The sequence below is a fragment of the Tenrec ecaudatus genome, chromosome 13 (assembly GCF_050624435.1).
Source record: "Tenrec ecaudatus isolate mTenEca1 chromosome 13, mTenEca1.hap1, whole genome shotgun sequence".
NCBI lineage: Eukaryota > Metazoa > Chordata > Mammalia > Afrosoricida > Tenrecidae > Tenrec > Tenrec ecaudatus.
In genome coordinates, this window is record NC_134542.1 from 68,427,860 (window position 1) to 68,449,659 (window position 21,800).

Sequence of the window (21,800 nt, forward strand, 5' to 3'; positions counted from 1 at the left end):
GGCCAAGAACGTCTGTAGAACTTAATCAATCACCAAGCGGAGATATTTCTGATTGCCAATGCGGTACTCACTGCCATGGGGAAACCAGGTGGAATTAAGCAGCCTTGAAACACAAAATGAAGAAAGATAAAGAGCTGAGAATCGTTGCCTTGAGAGAGAAATACAATCAGTGTTAAGAAAACAATCACCCCCTCAAATGGCTCGCTTTATAAACCTCCACGCAAGGAAGAAAGCACACATCCCAGGTCCGATCAAGTAGGAAAACATGCCATTGCCTAATGGATTCGGCAGTTCTGTACGTCAGCGCTCAGTACAAATGCGTGTAGCCCTTGGAACGGTGTTTGGAGGGAGAGCTAATTTGGCTCAGGGCTTCAGGAATGAAGGACAGGACTCAGCCCCAGTGCCCGCTGCCTCTGGGCAGAGGCACACCTGCATGCGTAGCTCCTCAAAGCAGCCGCCCCAGGAAGTGCCCGGTGCCCCAGAGGGGCAGTGAGGAAATGTCCCTGGATTTGTCCTGGACTAAAGGAATCCACTGCTATGGTCGTATTAGGGGCCTGGTGGTAGAATGGTCACAGAGTGGCTGCAAGTCTCAATGTCAGCGATTGGAAACCAGCAGCCCCTCCAAGAGAGGAAGGCAGGGCTTCCTTCTCCTACAGAGCTACAGTCCCAGCAACTCACAGCGGCAGCTCTAGCCTGGCCTGCAGGGGCCCGGAATCAGCCTGGACGCGATGGCCGTGAATAGGGTTGTTGTTGTTTTTGAATCCTCTCAAAAACCACTGATGATGATGACATCCTAAATCTATTTTCTAATGAAAACCTCAACAAATTTAGAAGCCAATAGAGAAACCTAGCTGGTAAAATATGTTGTAGTTTAGTTCCAAAACATGAAACTATTTTGAACTGAATGAGGGGGGGAAAAGATGACCCCCATGAGTGTCAAGGTGCTGTTGACAGAGGGGAATTGTTGGTATCTTATCAAAAGGCTAATTCTGAGTGGAGCTTAACAAAGAGAGCATCTGGCAGTACCTGAACCAGATACACTTGTTATGCTAATAGCCTGGTCCAAGAGGAAAGGGCTGATAATGAAATCCAATCCAAAGGTCACATTAGAGGTGCCGAAAACGTGTGTGTGTGTGTGTGTGTGTGTGTGTGTATAAACCAGGATCCTAGCATGTACAGAATTTCTGTGAGCAACACTTTTAATTTATCATAACTAAGCTGTCAGGAGTCATGCTTTGACAAATGCATAACTAACACGTATAAATGAGTCAATTATCACTAACAACTGAAGCTTTAGAACCAGAGATTGATGCTTGCCTTTTTTAAAACCAAAATGGGTTGTCGTGGATTGAATCAGGGCTGGCCGCCTCAGATATGTTGTCAACCTGGCTGGGCCATGATTGTCAGTGGTTTCCAAATGAGGTCATGACGTAATCTGGTAAATATGTTATCAGCCCCCATGATGTGATCTGATATGATCAGCCAATTAGTTGTTCAGGGACCAGGGTCGGATGAAATACAATAAATCAAGTCACTCACTCATTCCCTGCCATCAAGTTGATGCTGACACTTTGCAACCCTATACAAAAATCAAGTCACAGCCCTGATCCATGTAAGGAGAATTTGTTTGGGCTGTGCCTATATAGCCTTTCATCTTATCTTAAAAAACAAAAAGGGAATAAAACAAACTCACCATCATTGGCTTGGTGCCATCTCATAGAGACCCAGTAGGACAGGGTAAACGGGTAAGCAGGGGGTTCCCAACACTGACTCTGCCCAGGAGCAGAAAGCACTGTCTTTCTCCCTCGGGGGGCTGCAGGTTTTGAACTGCTGATCTTATGGTTAGCAGTACTGTGAGTTAGCACTATGCTTCCAGGGCCTCTATACCTTCGGGGAGATAAAAGGAGAAAGAAGCCAACAGGAAGGAGGAGCTCGGAGTAGAGCACGTGCTTTGGATTCGTGGTCCCTGTGCTGAGAACTCCTAGGCCCAGGGGGACGTGGATGTCAAGATCTCTGAGAACGCTAGGCCACTGGTGCTGAAAGGAAGCAAATGCCTTTCCCCCAGCCAATAAAGAAAGAATGCCTTGCCCTGAAACTGGCACCCCGAATCTGGGCTTCTAGCCTCCTCTACTGCGAGAGAATAACTTTCTGTTTGTTAAAGCTGTCCATTTCTATCATTTCTCTCATGATGTTATGTCATCATGCAGCACTTGGTAATTTGGATACAGGTTTAAAAATAGGATTGCAGGTCTCAAAGTCTCTCCTGTTGTTAGCTGCCAGTACGTTGGCTCCTAATTCACCATGACCCAGGCACAATGGAACAAATTCCTACGAGGCTCCATGCCATTCCGTGATCTGGAGGGATTCGATTGTTATGATCCATGGGATTGTCGCTGGCTGGTTTTTGGAATAGATCTCCAGGCCTTTCTTCCAAGTCCTCTTAGCTGGAGGGCTGTTGAAACCGGAGCGGCACCATAGCAGCACACAAGCTTCCGCTGCTGGCTAAATGGTGGCTGTGCAGGAGCCGTATTGGCAGGAATTGAACCTGGGTCTCCTGAATGGAAGATATGGATTCTACCACTGGACCCCCACTCCTCCGCCCCACCCACCCCAATCTCTCCTGCCTTCTTCAAATTACGGAAGCTAGAAACAAAAATGAGTCCCAGTAAGCTGAACCCCAGAATTGTGTTTCCTTTCCCCATTTTCCCTCCATCCCACCTGCCACCCCCCAACTCTCTCTCTCTCTCTCTCTCTCTCTCTCTCTCTCTCTCTCTCTCTCTCTCTCTCTCTCTCTCTCTCGTATGCAAGTGCACGCGCACGCGCACGCACACACACACACACACACATGCTCTGTCCTCTATCTACATAACTGTAATCATCAGGCTGCTGCAAAGTCGATTCCAGAACTTTGAATGGTTCATTCCTGCTCGACCTCCTTCTGAGAACTTGCATTTCTTGCCTAGAAATGGAGAAGCCCTGAGCGATGCTGGGGGCGAGGCATTGGACCGCTCACTCTAAGGTCAGTGGTCCGAATCCATCAGTCGCTCCTTGGGAGAAAGATGAGGCTGTCTGCTCCTATGAAGATTTACACTCTTGGGAACTCTATAGGGTCACTATGAGTCTGAATCAACTTGATGACCATGTGATTTGGTCTTTTTTTCTAAATCATTTTATTGGGGGGCTCATACAACTCTTATCACAATCCATACATCCATCCATTGTGTCAGGCACATTTGTACATTATTTGCCATCATCATGCTCAAAACATTTGCTTTCTACTTGAGCCTGTGGTATCAGCTCCTCATTTTTTTCCCCTCAGCTTACTTTCTTACAGTATGTGGTGGCTTGGTCCACACAAGGTATTGAGGCAATTATCTGAATCATTCCAGGTAAAACTTTTTCTTAAACTACCCAATAATCATGGCCCTTACCCAAACTTACTGCCATCAAATCAATTCTGACATACCTTGATAGGAATGGAAAACTTCATCTTTCTTCCTTGGAGAAGCTAGTACTTTGGAACTCTTGACCTTGTGGTTAGCAGGCCAATGCACAACCCACTACACCGCCAGGCTCCTGTCCCCACCCCAGGCCCTCCTGAAGGGAAAGTTTGTAACCTGAAGGTTTTAACCCTCTACCCTCCTTTCCCTTCCCCCCAAAATGAACAGGGCAGGTAGACAAGCAAGGCAAGCATCTCTCTTTGAACAGACCTTTCTAACCCAGTGAGTGTCCGTGTTTATATTTAATTAGATATTTGAATAAATACAATGAAATAATAAAGTCGAATTGCATTTACTAGGCTGAATAATAACAGCCTATGCAAGTGGATCCTCTACAAAACCAAACGGGAACCATTGGGAAATGGTGGGCAGATTTCTATATAAAAATGTAAAGTAGGATCATCAAGCCCCTACCTCAAGAGCTATGTTTCTGAGAAGGAGAATTCTTGGGTGGAGAGGCTTGGCACTGAGCCTCCTCCTAGTAACAAAGGCTTCCTGAACCTGAAGGAACTCAAGGTTAGTGCATATGAAATTCTCAGTGTCAGGAGGAAAGTATTTCAATTGGTCTATGATCGCATGTGCTATAAGGAAGAATAGAAGGTAGAGTGACATTTCTATAACATGGTTTAGAACGGCCGTCCTGAAAGTCCTACTGTGCCCGCCGATTGTGGTCCTTTATCCTCCACTCCGGCTAAGCAGAGCTGCGCTTGGCATCAGGGCACAAACACCCTTGAAAGTCAACACAAGGCACACTTTTGTGCGTTAGGTCACAATTGGGAGGCACTAGGAGAGCTTGGTGTGGAAAGGCATACTCGTGAATATCTAATTAACTTTTCTAGGCCACCAGCTTAGAGAAGGGCCAGTCAAGGGCATCTGTGTGCAGCAATGGAATGGAAAGCAAAAATCTTTGGATGCAGCCTCTGCCAGCAAAATCACTGGGAGCACAGCACCCCCTGATTCGTTCCTGGTGGTCTGAAAGGTGCTTCAGACACCATGCTGTCTTTAGCTCTCCTCCTTTCGCTCCTAAACTTCAGGATGAGCCCTTCCTTTGCCCATCTGAGGACATCACCTCTCCTGCGACGATCTGTTCCTCTCAATATCACCCGCTGCCACCACTCTTGACTTGTGACTTTTCACAGTGAATTCTGCAGTCATCACAGAACTAGTAGGGTGAGGCTAGAGGGACAAGGGAATGTCCTTGACCTTGAACTTCACAGTCATATTCTAACTTGGTCGTTCTCGACCAAGTTCTGTGAATCCCTTGCTCATCTCCCTCCTGAGGAGGATGACACAAACCAAGGAGGGATTGAACAAGCAGACATTGAAGGACTTTGAAATGAAAGTGAAAAAACCAGCTCACAGTTCTTCAGGCAAACCCCTCCTGGCAGCAAATATCTTTGGGAATTTGGACTAGCAATTTTCAGAAAAGCAAACGGGTGCATTTACTGTATATTATGCAACGTCTTCAGCAGGATCTGGGGCAGCACACTCTAATCAAGCACAATAATATATCTGCAGCAAAATACATGAATATTCACGCAAAGTGAGAGCAATGATGACTATAAATAGCCTCCCTTCCGTTCAGATCCTGTGTTGCCACCTAATGAGTTCATGTAAGGTTAGCTTAGCTGCTAAATGACTCAAGGTTAAAACACCAACCTAACTGAAAACAACTTCCACTCTCAGAGCTCTTTGGGATTCAGAGCTGCGCATGAGAGAGTGCTGGTGTGTCTTGGGGTTGATTAAGGAAGATGACTAAGAAACCCGATGTGCCTCCTGGTCCCAGTTCTTTGGGAAAGCCGAGTCTACAGCTTATGCACGAAGTAGAGACATGTGTGCTGACCCCTCCCTCCTTGTTTATCTCTGCTTCCCTCCCCCTAAGACCTTGGAACACACCTTGTTTGATAGACCAGACTTGGGAGCGCTTCTTCCAAGCTCCTTCCTCTGGGCATCGTTTGGAGAGTATAGTCTCGATTTTCTGTTCTCTCAGTTCTCCAGCCCCTCAGTGTGGAGTTAGAGACTGAGCATCATCCCCAGATTTGGGACAAGTGTGTGCTTCTGACCAGGCCCAAACGTGTGCAGTCCCAGGATGATGAGCCACACAGGTGTTGCTGTTGGCTCTGCTTGTGACTTGGCCTAATTTCTAACAGCATCCCTTTCACCAGGTAGACATCAGCTGGGGTTTCACCTGGTCCTTCTTGCTTGAGCCCTAGCTGGGGCTTCATACTTTGGTTTCCCAAGCCTGAGACCATATTTTGTCCCTTCAATCACCTTGGGAACGGAAGTCTGCTCCCATGCCATTGATCTTAAAGTGACTCACCACCCTCAACCTGTGAAACCAATGTCCTGTTTCTTCTCGGTTCCCAGTGTGGGCATCAGCTATCTGGATGCCAATCTCCTTTCTTCCCTTTGCTCACACAAGAAAAATGGAGGTATTTGCCCCAAGACCGAGTACATTCTCAGATAAATGCGACCCATATCAGCAAGAGAACTGATGATAGCCAAAAGAACAAATGGAGTCATTTTTCAGACCCCGCAGAGGCAGCTTCCACCACTCACTGCAACGAATCTTATGTCATAGCATGCTAGCAGGCATCACGGCTTCACGTGCCAAGTAAATTCCACAGTTTGGATTTCTTCAATCACCGTTCCAGGCCTTGCTGGATAAGCAATTTTCAGTGGACGAAATACTCACTGTGAAATAAAGTGGTTGAATTCCTCACACCAGTTTTCTGGATGAAGTAAAGTGGGTGGAGGATTCCTGAAAAACAAACACATTTTTAATATAGTTGGTGGGGGCCTCGGGGGATGGAAAGGGTTCAGTTAAAGGTGAAGATATCAACTTGTCTTTATTGATATCAAAGCCATCCTTCCTCTGTCCTCGCAGCAAGAGTCATTCATTGGAGGCAAACTAAAATGCCAGGCCCTCTTCATTCAGCCATTCATTTTCATTGGCTGGAGGCCTCCTATGCTCCAGGCTTTCTGCCAGGACCGCATCAGGAACACCATTCACAAATTGGGAGTCTGAGGAAGGGCAAGGCACCGTAACAGAGCGCTGAATATTGCCAGTGTCATCAGAAAGCCATAAACAGAATGCTGGGGGCTTGAGAGAAACAGACTTTTAATTTTAGAGGATTTTCAGATCATTATAGTACCATTTGAATGAATTACATAGGCTATTTTAAGTAGACGCATCAGTCACAATTTTAACTGTTTTCTATGTCAACTTCTGTGATAGGTCCCAAAGAGAAGGAAACAATTGTAACCATTGAGTTATGATAAATTAACATGGCCCTTCTAGCCATGGTTCCTTATGTGATCTATTAGGGTTCTGGACTTGATAGGCCTGTGGCTATGGTCCCATTTGGGGGGCAGGGCATTCTCCACTAGGCTGATAGACAGGAGTGGGGTGGGGTGGAGACCTCACCTTGGTGGAGAGTGTGAAGGAGCCACGTCTTTGTTTCCCTAAGGGCATCTTTAACACCCCATGTTAGGACTGAGTACTGGTCCCTGGTGACAGCGCGGTCCTACTTTGGGTTGCTAGCCAGATGGCCAGAGTTCCAAATCACCACCCGCTCCTCCGAAGGAGGATAAGAGGAGGCGTTCTACTCCCATAAGGAATTACAGTCTCAGAAGTTCACAAGGGCAGTTCTACTTCATCCAATAGGGTCACTATGGGTCAGAATCAACTAGAACCCCCAGCTCTGAGTTCGAAGTTCAGAGTTTAGGACTGGATGCACACCAGGTCCCGCCCTTGGTTGTCCTTGGCTGGACCACAGTGCCATCATACAGCTCTCCACACATCACCTTGTCTGGAAAACCTGATTTCTGGTTCTTGACTGGGCATTGGTAGAAGTAAGAAGACCTGCCGTGACTTTTGGACATAGTTGGCTTCTGGCTCTGGACCCTGCATTTGGCTCACCTCTGCCTGATCCTCAGATTGTGGTCGGAATGGTACCTACCACCACGTGACGCATTGCCTCCAAGTTCCACAGGTTTCTGGGGGTCAATGTTGGGAATCACAGAGCCCAGGAGCGTGAGGGAATATGCGTCCTCAAAGGAGGAAGGGGGGTAGGGTGGAGCAGATCGCATTTTAGAAGAGCTGGACTTTTGAGACATCTTCAACCTCCAACCCCTTGGAGTTCGTCTGGTGTCAATTCTTACCGAACAATAATCAAAATAGTGCCCAGGCTCTAGGAGGTTTCCAGATGTGACTATCAGACATCCAAGAGAACTTGAGAACAACAGAAAGAACCTGAGGTCACCAGCCCACCTCCTAGAGAAAAGGCAGGCGAAAGGGAAGGGAAGAGCCTTGGATTTGATTGAATACTTATTCTCAAACGATTCCATTTTAAAGCAGAAATGACCACATCACCTTTAATGGACATGATGATATTTAGCCATAAATCAAAATAAGGGCTCAGTGCATATACTTCTGTATACGTGAATTATGACTGTATATTTTAAACCAATTACTGTATATACTTGAGTATAAACTGACCCACATATCAGCCGTGGCACCTAATTTACCACAAAAACTGCATTAAAAATGTGCTAAAAACTGGGCTTATTCACGAGTACATGCGGTAGATGTGCTCTTTGATTTCACTTGCATTGTCATTGCTTCCTAAAGCCATGGATAAGTGCACTTGACTAGGTAAAGAGAAGGGAGACCCCAGGATGGTCAGAAATGAATCGAGAATGTGGTTGCAAGTGGCCTCCCAGTGCTCCCAGCCCTCTCCCTTCTCCTGGTCCAGTTTAAGGTTGGCTCTGTGCCGCCATGGCAGCACGACGTTCGGCTACATGTGGGTAAAATTCCTATATGGGATTTGTAGAAATTCTCCTTAAAAGAGAGAAGACACGCCATTTTTCACCTCCCGCCTCCTGCTTCCAGGAATTCGAATGTGATGGCTGGCCCCGGAACAGCCAGGTAGGATATTAGGTAACTTGAAAGGAAAGCTATGAGCTGAGTGTGACAAAACAGATGAGAGACTAGATTCCTGATAACACTGTGAAGCTGCCATTTTCTCCTCTAGAGTTCCTTAACAGGAGAGAGCGACACAACACACTTCCTACTCCTTTAAGCCACTTAGTTATGAAGCTGTCAGAAAATATTCAGAGTCCCATTCCATCATATGATTAAAATACAATTTGGTGAGTGAAACAATAGGATAAGCACAAAGATATATGGGAACATAATTAAGGGGCAACTCACCCAATCTGGGGAGTCCCAGAAGATTGAAAGAGAAGATGAAATTGAACTGACCCCTGAAAATTGAGTCGGGTTGGAGTTTTCAAGACAGAGGAGAGGAACACCACTTCAAATTCTGCAACATGTCCCAAGTTTCAGAAATATAAAAAATGTCTGGTAGGTTCAAAAACATGAGTAATTTTGAAACTGAGCTATAGGATTTGGCTGTGGGTGAGGGGATAGGGGGATGAACAATGTGGAAGCCCCTCTACCAAGCCCCCAAGCATGAACTGCTTTCCCATTGTTGAAAAGCCTGTGTGAATCCATTTTGTAGAGGACCTTCCTCTTTTTCACTGCCTCTCTCCTTTACTAAACATGATGTCCCTTTCCAGAGGCTGATCTTTCCTGATAACACGTCCAAAGTATCTGAGACCAAGTCTCACCACCCTTGCTTCTAAGGAGCATTCTTTAGAGGTTTTTACTGGTGTTATCTGGTTCTGTTTTACTTTGAAAACTACTAAGAGAATGAGGCTGTTTAGTAGTGAAAGTTGAAGTAGAAAGAGGCACGACGAAGGAACAGAATGAAGAGCCCTCGCTGAGCAATGTGCAGGCTGACGTTCTAGGAGCAGAAACCGAATGAACAGGTCAGCCAGGACAAAGGAGGAGAAATGCCTCAAGGAGCAGAGACCATGTAGCTTAGCCTTCCGTTTCTTCTCTAAGTGCGTCTTCCTCTGCTGCGATGGAATCCCAGGCTCTGATCTTAGCCCAGTTCTTCTCTTTGCACCCATTCCCTGAGTCCTCGCTATACTCATACCTCAAACCCACTGCCATCCAGTCAGTCCAACTCACAGCAACCCGATAGGGCAGGGGCTCCGAGACTGTGACTCCTTATGGGAATATGAAGCTCAGTCTTTCTCCCACGGAGCAGCTGCTGGTTCCACACACAACCACCCGGGCTCCTTTCAGAAGTGATACAGCCTGCTAAGACCTTGATTTTAGCTCAGTGGGACTTGTGTCAGATTTTTGACCTATAGGACTGTAAAATTAGCAAATTTGTGTTGTTTTAAGCTTATAACAATTTTTAATGACAGTGATAAACCCCTCCAAACCAAACTCACAGACATTGAGTCAATTTTGACCCATGCAAACTCACAGACATTGAGTCAATTTTGACCCATGCAAACTCATGGACATTGAGTCGATTTTGACCCATGGCAACCCTGTAGGACAAAGGAGAACTGCCCCTCGGGGGTTCTAAGACTCTCACTCTTTATGGGAGTAAATAGCCTTATTTTTCTCCCTCAGCTGGTGGTTTTGAACTGCTGACCTTGTGGTTAGCAATCGAACACATAACCCCCTATGCCACAAGGGTTCCCTACGTATTATCAACTCTACTTGCTAGGCCCCTTTCTCATCGCCCTTGTTCTAATACTCCAACTAGTCCTCTAGCCTCTTTCCCCCGCCCTCTTAGAGCCTCATTGTCCTTGACTTCCTCTTACACTTGGAAGCTAGAAGTTCTTTATAACACAGAGATCTAACCTTGTTATTTCCTTGCTCAAACTTCTTCAGAGGCTCCACACTGCCAGCATGTGAAAAATGTCAACCCTTTCACACACCATATAAATATCTTGGCCTGCTGTCTGCCCAATCTCATCTCAAATCACTTCCCGATGCTCGGTTGATATTGAATCACTCATTTACTTATAGCTCCCTAAATAGGTCTTGTCCTTCCATGCTCCAGGGCCTTTGTACATACTATACCCTTGGGGTAGAGAGTTCTCCCATCTGTCTAGCTGGAAGACTGTCCATGCTTCAAGTCTGACTCGAATGTCATTTTTCTGTGACACTTTTCTCTTCTCCAGCAGATCTAGATGCTGCTTTTATTTCCCTATAAGTCCCCCTGTGCCTTGTCTATCTCTCCATGCAGAATGGTCAGATTGTATTATCATTGTTTGGCACAAGTTCAGCTAACCCCCTTAGCTGAACTCCAGGAGGTTCAAACAACATCCGACATGCAGCAATAGTTCCCAACACATCAAAACCAAAAGTCCAACCCAATGCCACCAAGTCAATTCCAACTCTTAGTGACCCTGTAAGACAGAGTAGAACTGGCCCCGCAGATGCCCCAAGGCTGTACATTTTTACGGAAGCAGATTGTCACATCTGTGTCCTACAGAACAGGTCATGGGTTCAAACCATCAACTTTCTGTTAGTAGCCAAGTACTTTAACCACGTCACCAGCAGGGTTTCCTCCGCATATGAGTACTCAGTAAATGTTGCTGATGGAGAGGCTACCTGAATGAATGCACTCCACCATACCTATGTTAAAAGTAAATCTAGACATGATAATTGCCAGAGTCCATGCCGACTAATAGGGCCCCTATAAGACAGGGGTTTCCAAGATTGTAACTCATTATGGGAGTAGAAAGCCCCAGCTTTCTACCATGGACCTGGCTGGTGGTTTCAAACTGCTGATCTTGTGGTTAGCAGGACAACTCATAACAACTGTGATACCAAGACAAAATCTAACCTGGTCTCTTTTATGAATTGATTTGTATCATCTTAAAATGTATGTTGAAATTCTAACCTTCCGTACCTGTAAACATGACCTGGTGTGGGAAATGTGAAGATGCTCTCAGTTAACAGGTAGGGTGTTAGTGGAGTAGAGAGGGCCCTTAATATAACATGACTGATAGCCTGATAGATGGAAAAGAGATACAGAGGGAAGATGGCTGTATGGAGGTAGAGATTGAAGTGATGACTCTACAACCAAGGAACACCATGAATTGCCAGGAACCACAGAAGGGAGGAAGAGGCAAAGGATGATCTTCCCTGAGCGCTGTCAGAGAGCACACGGCCCTGCTAGATTTGAACTTCTGGCTTCCAGAACTGATTCCTTAAATGTGCATTGTTTTAATCCACCCACTTGGTGGTACTCTTCTATGGCAGCCCAAAGAAACTAATACTGTCTCCAAAATAGCTTAACCTAGACAAATATGGAACAGTTTCTTTTGGATGTGAGCAATTCTGATAAATTATTCACAACAAGAGCATTTGAAAAATAAAGAAGTCCTTTTGGGAGATACCTTGAGTTTGGTTTGATAATGCAAGGTTCACCCCTAAACTTTTTAAGCCCAATGTCTCCTGCTCTCTGAACAGATGTGACAACAATGAGCAGACGAAGTCAAGAGTTCAACCTCCTTATAGACGTAATCTGATGTTACGGTGATTGTAATACACATGCACGGTGGATGGGATAGAGCAGGAGAAGAACAGAAATAAGCGTCTCTATGGAGACAGGAGCCTCGGTGGCATAGTGGATTACATGTTGGACTGCTAACTACAAACGAGTTCAGCAGTTCAAAACCACCCATCTCTTCTCTCAGAAGCCTCCAGGGGCAGTTCTACTCTGTCCTGTACAGTCACTATGAGTTGAAATCAACTTGATGGCAGAGAGTTTGGTTTATCCATATGGAGTACAACCATATTGAGCACTCCTGCCAGCAGAGCTCCACACCAAGTACTTCCCATATACTAAGTCACATGAACATCACAAAAAATTATAACATCACAATTATTCTTCCGGTAGACCAGAGGGGGAAAAGCCACTTAAAACAAGAAATTTGCTCAAAAGTATTCAGTTAGAAAACAAGATTCTGGCTTTAAACCTAGGTTATCTTTGTCTTCAGCACCATGCATCTCATACTTTTCTGTGTTTTGTCTCATGAAGAGCCCATTACTTTGGAAAATGAATTAAAAGAACATATATCATAAAATGACAGAAAACCAAATGAAGTCCTCAAACCTTAAAACACACCTGCTGAGAAAACGCTGAGTAAAAGATTTCTGAATGAGGCTGAGTTAATTAAGAAAAGCTTTTTCAGAAGTTGTGAATTTTGATACAGGACCTGAACAGAGGTGATACAAACCAGCTAGCAATGAGAGAAGGAGGAGGAGGGCAATATGGATAGAACGATTTAAACACCTAGTTAATCATAATAATTAATAAGTGCTAATATACAGTTGAGAAAGCACTGGTCGTACTGTGGGTTAGACATTGGACTACTAACCACAAGGTTAGCAGTTCAAATCCATTAGCAGTTCCATTGGAGAAATATGAGGCTTTCTGTTCCCATAAGATTTACAATTTCAGAAACCCTATGTGGTGGGCTCAAACATAACAATTGTGAAGATAGCACAGGATCAGGTGATGTTTCTTTCATTCTATTGTACACTGGTCTCTATGAGTTAGACCTAATTAAACAGTACCTAACAATAACATTAGTTGGAATCAAATCAGAGGCAGTGAGTGGGTTAATATACAGTTAAATAAACACCTACGAACATGTTTAAAAATGTATTGTTTATTTACTCATAAAAATGCATTGTTTACTTACTCATAAAACACCTACGAACATGTTTAAAAATGTATTGTTTATTTACTCATAAAAGGAAGGCATCTGAGTACAATGAACTGTTCTGAGTGTATTCACTATAGGAACAGAGCTGCCATGCTGATCATCGTGGGTACACGTCAGCAGACTTGAGCAGGTCACTGTATGTCTATGTGTCTTCCCTCAGTACCATGCGCTACCCTCAGTCAAAGTTGCCTTTCTCCCTAACTCACCTCTTTTTTGTTTGTTTGAAACCAACTTGTTTGTCAGAAAAGAATCCAAGTCCGTTTCAGTGTGATCTTTCCTCCTTCACTCAGATCGTTGGTTTAGATGTGACGGGGAAGGAACCTAGAGGGTTTGTAACCCTGTGACCTCGCTCTCTCTAATTTAAATATTAACTATTTGTTTGTTGCTTTTAAAACTGCATTTATTTGTTTTTACATATATATTTACATTAATTTTTCCCTTTTGTGGAATATAATGCATACCAAAAAAGCCATTCTACCTGGTTGCATAGTGCGCCTCATCAAATCAGTGACAGTATCTCATGAAACTCCCTGTATATGCGGTTATTTTGCATTCTTTATTACATTATATTATTAGTTGCCCCACTATCCCTCTCTCCTAACTTTCCTGTCCCTTACCTCTCCCCCTAAACCTCTCTGCAGCCCTGGCCTTACTGTGTTCCTTAAAGTCCTGTCCTTTAGTGTGAAAACATTTTTTCCCCTTTGTAATAATGGTGTTACAGAATACTTAACCTTTATGAGATTGATTACCTTTGCTGAGTATAATGTTCTGTAATTTTGTCCATGTCCTTAGGTGTTTGACAAACTCATCATTGCTTTTTATGGATGCATAATATTCCATTGTATGACTACACCAGAATTTTTATCCATTCCTCTATAGTAGAGGTTTTTGATTGTTTCCATCTATTTGCTATTATAGAAATTGCTGCACTAAACATAAATGTGTATATGTCTGTTTTGTGGTTTGTTTTTCTATTTCTTTAAGGTATATATCAAGTCGAGAGATTGCAGAACCATAAGGTATTTATAATTCTATTTATTTAAGAATACTGCTTTCCATAGTGGTTATAAATTTTACAATCTAACCAGTAATGTATGAGCATTCTATCCTCACCACATTCTTCCCAGCATTTATTATTTTGTTTTGTTTCTTAATTTGGCTCTGAGTTTCAGTGTGAGGTGGTATGTCATTATTGTTTTAATTTTACTTCTCTTATGGCTAATGAACACAAACATTTCTTCATATGGTTGTTGGCCACATGGCTGTCATCTTTAGTAAATTGTCTATTCATATCTTATGCTCAATTTTTGATTGGGTTATTTATGTTTTTTTATTAAGATGTTGTAGTGTTCTATAGATGTTTGAAATTAGCCCTTTATCTGATATTCTTGCAGCATATTTTTTGCAAACTGTGGATCTCTTTAAAGAAGCCTTTTGATGTGCTTGAAACCAAACTCATTGTCACGGAGTCAATTTTGATTCATAACAACCCTGTGAGTTTCTGAGACTCTAACTCTTTACAGAAGTAGAAAGCCTCTTTTTTCTCCCTCAGAGCAGATGATGGTTTCAAACGATTGATCTTGATATTAGCAGTCCATGGGTACCCACTATGCAACCAGGACTCCTTTGATGTGCATAAATTTCCTAGATTTAGAAGGTCTTGGTCCTCTATTTTGTCTTCTATAGTGTAGGTACTTTTCATTATGCTTATAACTCTATTTATGTCTTGTGTTCGGGCCCTTAAGTTTGTCCCTACTTGTTGTTCACTGCTGGTATTTATGGTTCTAGGGTTTATATTTAGGTCTTTAACCCATCCTGAGTTCATTTTTGTACATGGTGTGAGGTATGGGTCCTATTTCATTCTTTTGCAGGTGAAGCTCTGCTTTTTTAAACACAATTGATTGAAAAGGGTATCTCTTGTCCACATAATGTGTTTTGGTCCTTTATAAAAAATCAGGTGTCTGTAGATACTTGGTTGTATTCTTGGTTCTCAATTCTAATCCATTGGTCTTCAGGTCTACTGTGGTACCAGTAACAAGCTCTTTAAATTACTGTAGCAATATAATAGATTTTAAAATCTGGGAACAAAGTCCTCCTACTTTGTTTTTTAAATAGTGTTTTGTTTATCCTGGGTTTCTTTCTTTTCCATATTAAGCTGGTGATTAGTTTTTCCACCTCTTTGAAGAATTGTGCTGGGATTTACATCAGAATTGCGCTGCATTTACAAAGTTTCTTTTCTTCTTTAAAAAATCTTGACAGTTTTCCTATATTTAGTCTTCCTGTCCAGGAGCATAGCATATTCTACTATTTGTGTAAGTTTCTTTTGATTTCTTGTAAGAGTTTTTTTTATAGTTTTCCTTGGATGAGTCTTTTTCGTTCTCTGGTAAGACTTATTCCTAGATATTTTATCTTTTGAGTAGTTATTTACATGGTATTGTTCTCTCAACTTCTTTTTGGTGCCATCTTCTTTAATATATAAGAATCCAACTGATTTCTGTAAGTTGATCTTATTGCCTGCTACATTGCCAAATTTTTCATTTAGTCCCAGTAGTTATTAAATTGCATATTTGAGGTTTTCTAGATATAGGTTTATAAACATCTGCAAATAAAGACTCTTGTTTCTTCTGTGCCAAGGTGGATGCTTTTAATATCTTTTTGATGTTTTATAGCTCTAGCTAAGACTTCCGGGTCTATATCAAATAAGAGTGCTGATTGATCAAGAGCAACACTTTCTGGTTCCAGTTTGAAGTGGGAATGGTTTCAATTTCTCTCCATTAAGTGAGATGCTAGATGTTGATTTCATGTATATGGCCTTTATTATATCGAGGAGTTTCTCTTTTATTCCTATTGTTTTCAGTGTGTTTATCAAGAATGGATGTTGAATTTTATCAAATGCCTTTTCTGCATAGATTGATATAATCATATGGTTCTCCTTAATTTAGTTTATGCGGTGAATTATATTGATTGTTTTTATCTAATATAAAACAATTCTTGCTCATATATATTATTTTTGAGGCTTTGTTGATTTCCAATGGCTAAAATTTTGTAGTCTGTATTCATCAGGTATATTATTCTATAATTTCCAATTCTGGTGATGTCTTTGCCTGGCTTAGGGATCAAGGTTATACTTGTTTCATAAAGTGAGGGTGATAGTACATTGTCCTTTTGTATCTTGTGAAATAGTTCATGTAAAATTGGTGTTAAGTCTTTTACAAATGCTTGGTAGAATTCTACAGTAAAATTATCTGTTCCCAGATTTTTTTTATATTGGCAGTCATTTTATGACCAGCTCTATTACTTCTTCTTGAGACTTTCAATATCACTATGTGTTAATTTAGGGGCAAGTAATGTGTTTTGAGAAATTTATCCATTTCTTCTAGAATTTCAAATTTAGGGGAACACAATTTTATACAATACTGTGTGATTTTAAAAATACTTTCAGTTTGTTCTGTTTTAATGCCACTGATTTCATTTCTTATAAAATTATTTGTTTTTCCAGTATTTTTTCCTTGGTTAGGTTTGTCAGTGGTTTATCAATTTTGTTAATCCTTTTAAAGAACCAACTTCTTGTCTTTTTAATTTTTTTTTAGTTTTTAGACTTCCTGATTCATTTATTTCTGCTCTAATCTTTATTCAATTTCTTTTCTTCTAGTGTCTGAGGGTTTGTTACTAGTCTTGTTCCAATTACAGTTTATGTGTAAAAATGTTTGTTTTCATTCTTTCTTCCTTTTTGATGTGTGCACTTACTGCTATGAACTGGTCCCTGAGTACAACTTTTATCATGTCTCAAAGATACTGATATGTTATACCTTCATTCTCATTTGTTTCAAGGAGTTTTAAAATTGTAGTCTTTATTTCTTAAGTTACTGAATGGATTTAAATAATGTGCTGTTCAATTGCCATGTATTTGAATTTTTAGGGTTGATCATCCTATTGTTGGTTTACAGTTTTATAACATTATATTCTGAAAATATAGGATCTCAATGTTTTTAAATTTATCAATGCTTGTTTTATAGCCTAAATGTGATCTATTCTGGAATACGTCCTTTGTCCACTAGGAAAGAATGTAACTTGTGTTTTTTTGGGTGAAGTGTTCTGTATATGTGTAAGAGATCAAGTTGGAACTTCCGGAAAGATGGCAACTGAGTAACACATACCAGAGGGATTCCACAGACATCAACACAGGAGAATTACTACGAGGGAAACTCTAGACTGCTGGGACACAGGAGGAACATCATAAAGATAAGTAGGAACAGATATACTAGGTTTTAAGGAGCTGGGGGCTTTGGGCTTACCACAGTGGAGGCTGGCTAGGGTTTGACCTTAGCCCCTCCACTGTCTTGGCCAGAGCTGGGATCATTTTGAGCCAGCCAAGGGGCTTCATCTCAACCTAGCCACAGCTTGCCACCATCTCGGGGCAGGGTTTAAACCCCTCCAACCCCACAGTCAGGGCTAAGGGCTCAGCTATATTGTGACTTTTGTTTCACTCATCTCTCTGTCTCCCCCACAGTCTCAGTGAGCATAGTTTTATTTTATTTTTATTTTTTTCTTCCCTTTTCTCTCACACACCACTGCTAACCTCCAGACCACGTCCCTTGCCTAGGGCATTTATGCCTGCCCTCAACCTAGCTGGGAGAGCTCCACCCTCTGCAGCAAAATATGAGGCTGGGGAGAGCCAGCCCATCCTCCACCAGGGGTATCCTACCCAACTTCTTCCAGGAGAAATCCTGCCCACCTTCTTCAGGGGGAAATCCTGCCTGCCTGGCTGGAGGAACTCCTACCAGACCTCTGTGGGCCCACGTGACTGAGGGAAACTCCTCCTACATGCCATAGTGCCTCACATGGCCTAAGGCAGCTCGACCAACACATACCAATGTTCCATATTACTGCGGGAACCTCTGCCCAACCTCCATAGCAATCTACCTACCAGGGCAATTCCGCCAACCATTCACGGTGCTCTACACCAAAGCATGGAACCTACCAGCCTTCTGTAGCACTCCCGTTGCTTCAGGCACCCCCACAAGCCCTCTGTGGTGCCCCAAGCTTCTGTGGGCCACACCATCACGGCTCCTTGTGATATCACCCAGTACAGCACCATCCTCAGTATCCCCTGAGAGGACCATCTAACTTGCCCTCCAAATAACAGAATACTGGTTGACTAGGGAAAGAGTGAAGCCAGAAGAGGATAAAGTGCTAGGCCAATTACAACGTGAGATTAGCTGTAGGAAGTTCAAAGAAGCATTTCTACGAGTCTCCCAGATAGAGCCAGTTCTCTTCGACTCTCTGGAAAATGGCAAATGGATCCTCTAAATCAATGCAATGCAAACAGCAATCAGCCCCAATGACCTCAATGAAAAAAAACAGGAGAAACAAAAGGCAGTAGCAAAAGATGTCCTGAACCTAATGGCATGCATAGAAGAAGGAGAGATTGATCTGCCACAGAAATGAATTTTCAGAATGCTCCTTGGAGTCATACAGGATATGAGGGAAACAATATAGTAAAGGATGAAGTGATAGAGGAGATAAAGTCCATACACCAAAGGGAAATACAAGAGCTTAGGAACGAGACAACAAAAAATTCACCAATCAACTGGAGGAGGCAGAGAACCACACCAGTGACCTGGAGGACAGTCAAGCAGGCTGTAACAAACACAAACAGAAATCTAATAAGATCATAAGAGAAGCTGAAGAAAACCTAAGAGCTATGTCTGATGCTATGAAGAACACCACCAGAATAATTGGATTACTGGAGGAAGATACAACAAAGCAGTCATCTGCAACAATAGTGACAGAATTCTTGGAGGAAAACTTCTCTAGCTTAATGAATGAAACCAGGCAACCATTCAGGAGAATGAAAGAACACCAGCTAGACTGAATCCCAAGGAGAAGTCACCAAGGCACATAATAGTTAAACTATCCAAGTTTGAGGGAAAGGAGAAAATCATGACAGGAGCTAGGGGAAAACAAGCAATCACATATAAAGGTTCCCAAATAAGAATATGCTCAGACTTATCAGCAGACACTATGAAGAAGAGGACAGAGTGGAGGAACATATTCCAAAAATTGAAGGAAAATAATGCAAATCCAAGAATACCCTATCCAGTCAAATTATCTATCAAGATAGATGGGGAAGTAAGAGTCTTCTCAGACAAGGAAAAATTCCAACATACAAAAGATCTTTGCCAACCCAGTATGGGCCGAAGAACAGCACTCACCAAGCATAAATAAGAAACAGCCACATAGAACAACCCCACCCACAGGGAAACAAAGAGAAAACAGCCCTCAAGATAGAATTGGTTTAAGGGTAGAAAGAAGTCAAGAATGAACCACACACACAAGCACAACACACTGATAAGAAAAAGAGAGAAACCTCCCAACACAAACGGTATAAGATGACATCACAGAGTCCGCAGATGGAGATAATAACCCTTAATATCAATGGACTGAACTCAGGCATTAAAATACTCAGGCTAGCAGACTGGCTTAGAAAACACAACCCATCAATCTGTTGTCTACAGGAGGCACATCTCAAGATTACAGTCAAAAATAGGCTGAGAATCAAAGGCTAGAGAAAGATATACCAAGAAAACAGCATTTCAAAAAAAAGCAGGGGTTGCGATCCTAATCTCAGGTAAAATTGACCTCAAAGTGCAAACCATAAAGAGACAAGGAGGGACACTGTATAACGCGCAACGGAACGGTAGACAAAGAACCACTAAGCATTTTAAGCGTATATTCCCCAAATAAGAGACCTGCTGAATACATCAACCAAATGCTCAAAAAGATGAAAAAGAAGTCACAGCCTCAAAAATTAGTGGGTGACTTCAATACCCTTCTCTCTGAGAAATATAGATCACAGGGAAAGCAACTCAACAAGTAGGCTAGATATCTAAACACTACAATTAGACAATTTGGCCTGATATTTACAGAACTCTTCATCCAAATACAAATAACTTTACATTCTTTTAAAGCCCACATGGCACATATTTGAAGATAGCCCACATGCTGGGACATAAGGTGAGTCTGCATAAATGTAACCACATTGATATCACACAAACCTCTCTCTGACCAATGTGCCATAAAGCTGGAAAGCAACAAAAGGAAGATGAAGAAAACAAGAGCAAACAATTGGAGGATGAATAACTATTTCTAAAGGAGTGTGTACTGGCTCAGATCAGAAAGTAAATTAGGAAATTTCTAGAAACCAACGAGAATGAGAGCACAATGTACAAAGACATATGGGACACAGCAAAGGCGGTTATCAGAGGAAGCTTCATAGCAATACATGTACACCTGAAAAAGGAAGAGAGACTTATGATTGAGATGCTGGCACAAAATTTACAGCAACTAGAGCAGAGTCAACAGGACAATTCTACTAATGGTAAAAGAAAATAAATAATAAAAATCAGGGCTGAGATTCAGGAGAGGGAATATAAGAAAGCTGTGGGAAAAATTAATGCTGCTAAAAGTTGGTTCTTTGAAAGGAAAAACAGATTCGACAGACCACTGGCAAATCTAACAGAAAGGAGGGAACAAATTTCAATAACAAGGATGATGGATGAAAGAGGGAATATTACAACAGACCCAAATGGAATCAAAAGGATAATTACACAGTAATACGAAGGACTGTACTCCAATTAATTTAACTTCTTGGAAGACATGGACAAATTCATGGAAAAACAAGCCCTCCCGAGACTATCCCAGTGGATGTCAAGAATCTCAACAGACCCATATCAATAGAAGAAATAGACAAGGTTATCAAGGAATTACCAGCAAAAAAGTCCCCTGAACAAGAAGGCTTCACAGGAGAATTCTACCAAGCATTCAGGGAAGAACTGACATCAATCACGCAAACTCTTCGAGAACATAGAAAAAGATGGCAAACCCCAAACTCCTTCTATGAAGTAAATATAACTCTGATACCAAAACCAGGCAAGGATTCCACAAGAATAGAGAACTACAGACCAATATCTCTAATGAACCTTGATGCAAAAATCCTTAACAAAATACTGGCCAATGGAATATAAAAGTATATAAAACAAATAATTCACCACGACCAAGTGGGATTCATACCTGGGATACAGGGATGGTTCAACATATGAAAGACCATTAATATTATTCACCACATTTACATGAAAAACTATAAGAACCACATGATAATATCAATAGATGTGGAAAAATCATTTGACAATCCAATACCAATTCCTGTTTAAGACACTCAAGAAGATAGGAATGGAAGAAAATTTTCACACAATAATATGAGCTATATATGAAAAACCAACAGCCAACATGGTAGTCAATGGAGAAAAGACTAACACAATCCCACTGAAAAAGAGGACCAGACAAGGATGCCTCTTGTCCCCACTCTTTTGTAACATCGTACTGGAGGTTTTAGGTAACAGCATAAGGCAAAGAAAAGACAGCAAAGAAAGAGGTGTAACTATTGTTATTTGCAGACGATATGATTTTGTATATCCCAAAAGCTCCACAAGGGGAGTTCTGGAAGCAATAGAGGAATGTGGCAGAGTGGCAGGATACAAGATCAATAAACTGCTATACACATCGGATAAGACCACAGAAGAGATCAAAAGGGCGATAGCCTCCACAATAGCCAAGCACAAACAGAAATATCTAGCGATATATCTGACTGAAAGAACAAAAGATTTATATGAGAAAAACTACAGAACA

General features: G+C 42.1%; 1 protein-coding gene across 1 annotated transcript in view; it reads right to left on the reverse strand.

Annotated features, from left to right (window-relative positions):
• Positions 1-21,800, reverse strand: part of MYO3B (myosin IIIB) — a 504,101-nt gene that overhangs the window by 343,438 nt on the left and 138,863 nt on the right. Inside the window, exon 9 of the mRNA XM_075529130.1 lies at positions 6,196-6,261. Within this exon, the coding sequence (XP_075385245.1) occupies positions 6,196-6,261 (66 nt within the window). The remainder of the gene's footprint in view (positions 1-6,195; positions 6,262-21,800) is intronic.